The sequence below is a fragment of the Lupinus angustifolius genome, unplaced genomic scaffold (genome assembly GCF_001865875.1).
Source record: "Lupinus angustifolius cultivar Tanjil unplaced genomic scaffold, LupAngTanjil_v1.0 Scaffold_441, whole genome shotgun sequence".
NCBI lineage: Eukaryota > Viridiplantae > Streptophyta > Magnoliopsida > Fabales > Fabaceae > Lupinus > Lupinus angustifolius.
Genome location: NW_017727838.1, coordinates 34288 through 35619, shown reverse-complemented (window position 1 = coordinate 35619; position 1332 = coordinate 34288). Strand labels below are relative to the sequence as shown.

The 1332-nt window shown below is 39.6% G+C and overlaps 1 protein-coding gene across 1 annotated transcript; it reads left to right on the top strand.

The window, feature by feature from the left end:
- Positions 1-236: 236 nt before the first annotated feature.
- On the top strand, positions 237-641 carry LOC109341356 (agamous-like MADS-box protein AGL61). The gene has a single exon (XM_019579259.1). The coding sequence runs from the start codon at positions 237-239 to the stop codon at positions 639-641; it is 405 nt and encodes a 134-aa protein (XP_019434804.1).
- Positions 642-1332: the final 691 nt, after the last annotated feature.

Sequence of the window (1332 nt, the reverse complement as noted above, 5' to 3'; positions counted from 1 at the left end):
TTTTCTACATACATGCATTTAGTCTAAAACTCAAAAAGGTGACTTAATAAGATAAGATTTAATATAAACTTCATTCCCAAAAGAGTATAAATTGAGAACCATTCTCTACCATTTCTTGAATCTCTCATAGCCTATCTTTCCCCAACTCTAGTAACCCAATCCCTAGCTCTAGTAACCCAATCCCTTGCTCTAGTAACCCATAGAAGAACAAGGGTCGTAGAAGGATTCAGATGAAAATGATAGCCAAAGACAACTACCTACAAGTCACATTCTCCAAACGCCGCACTAAGCTATTCAAGAAAGTGAGCAAGCTTTGCACTCTTTGTAATGCAAAAGTTGGGCTAATTGTCTTTTCTCCTGCAAACAAGGCTTTCTCCTTTGGCGATCCTAGTATTGACGTTGTCGTAGACCGCTATCAAATGAGGGACCAACCACTGAACCTGGGGAACATGCAATATCTTGAGGCTCACAAAAAGGCTAATGTTCAAGAGCTTAATGATAAGTTTAATCGAATCAATGAATTCTTGAGATTGAGAAGAAGTGCAGTGAAGAGTTGGCTAAGAAAAGGAAAGAGGCACAAGAACGTTTCTGGTGGGCTGCTCCAATTGAAGAGATCAATGGAGAACGAGTTGATCAATTGAAGTTGGCTCTTGAGAATCTGAAGAAGAATGTGCTTGATGTTGTTGAAAGGAAGAATATTGCTGAGGGTGCTGCTATCCCACCTCCTCCTCACTTTTTACAAGTGGCACATCTTCTTCAAACAACCCTTTTCCACCACCACCTCAGCCACCAACTCAGGAGTTTCAGGTGCAGTCGCCACCGCCACCTCAGCAGTTTCCTGTGAATCCACAACCACCACCTCAGCAGTTTATGCATCCACAACCACCACCTCAGTAGTTTATGCAATCACAACCGCTACCTCAACCATTTCCGATGTATCCACCACCACCACCACATATGCTGCAGAATCAGTCCATGATGCTGCCAAATAATCTGTTCAATGGTGGCATGATGAATCACCCTGCCTTCAATAATTATAATATCAGAGGATATGGACCTACAGGTGGATTCTTTTGATCCATTTCAATCCAAATCCACCCGAATCCAAATCTTCTTTACCAAAAGTTTTTTATGCTTCTATACCAACACAATGATGTTTTGCTAACTACTTAAATGTGTTAGTATGATAATTAATGAGAACTAAAATGAGGCATGCTATTTATTACTAGGCCAAATCTTATTAGGTTGGTATAGAGGCATAAAAAACTTATTGTATAGAAAATTTGGGTTCAAAATATGCCCTCTCTTTCTTTTCAATAATTTACTATATTT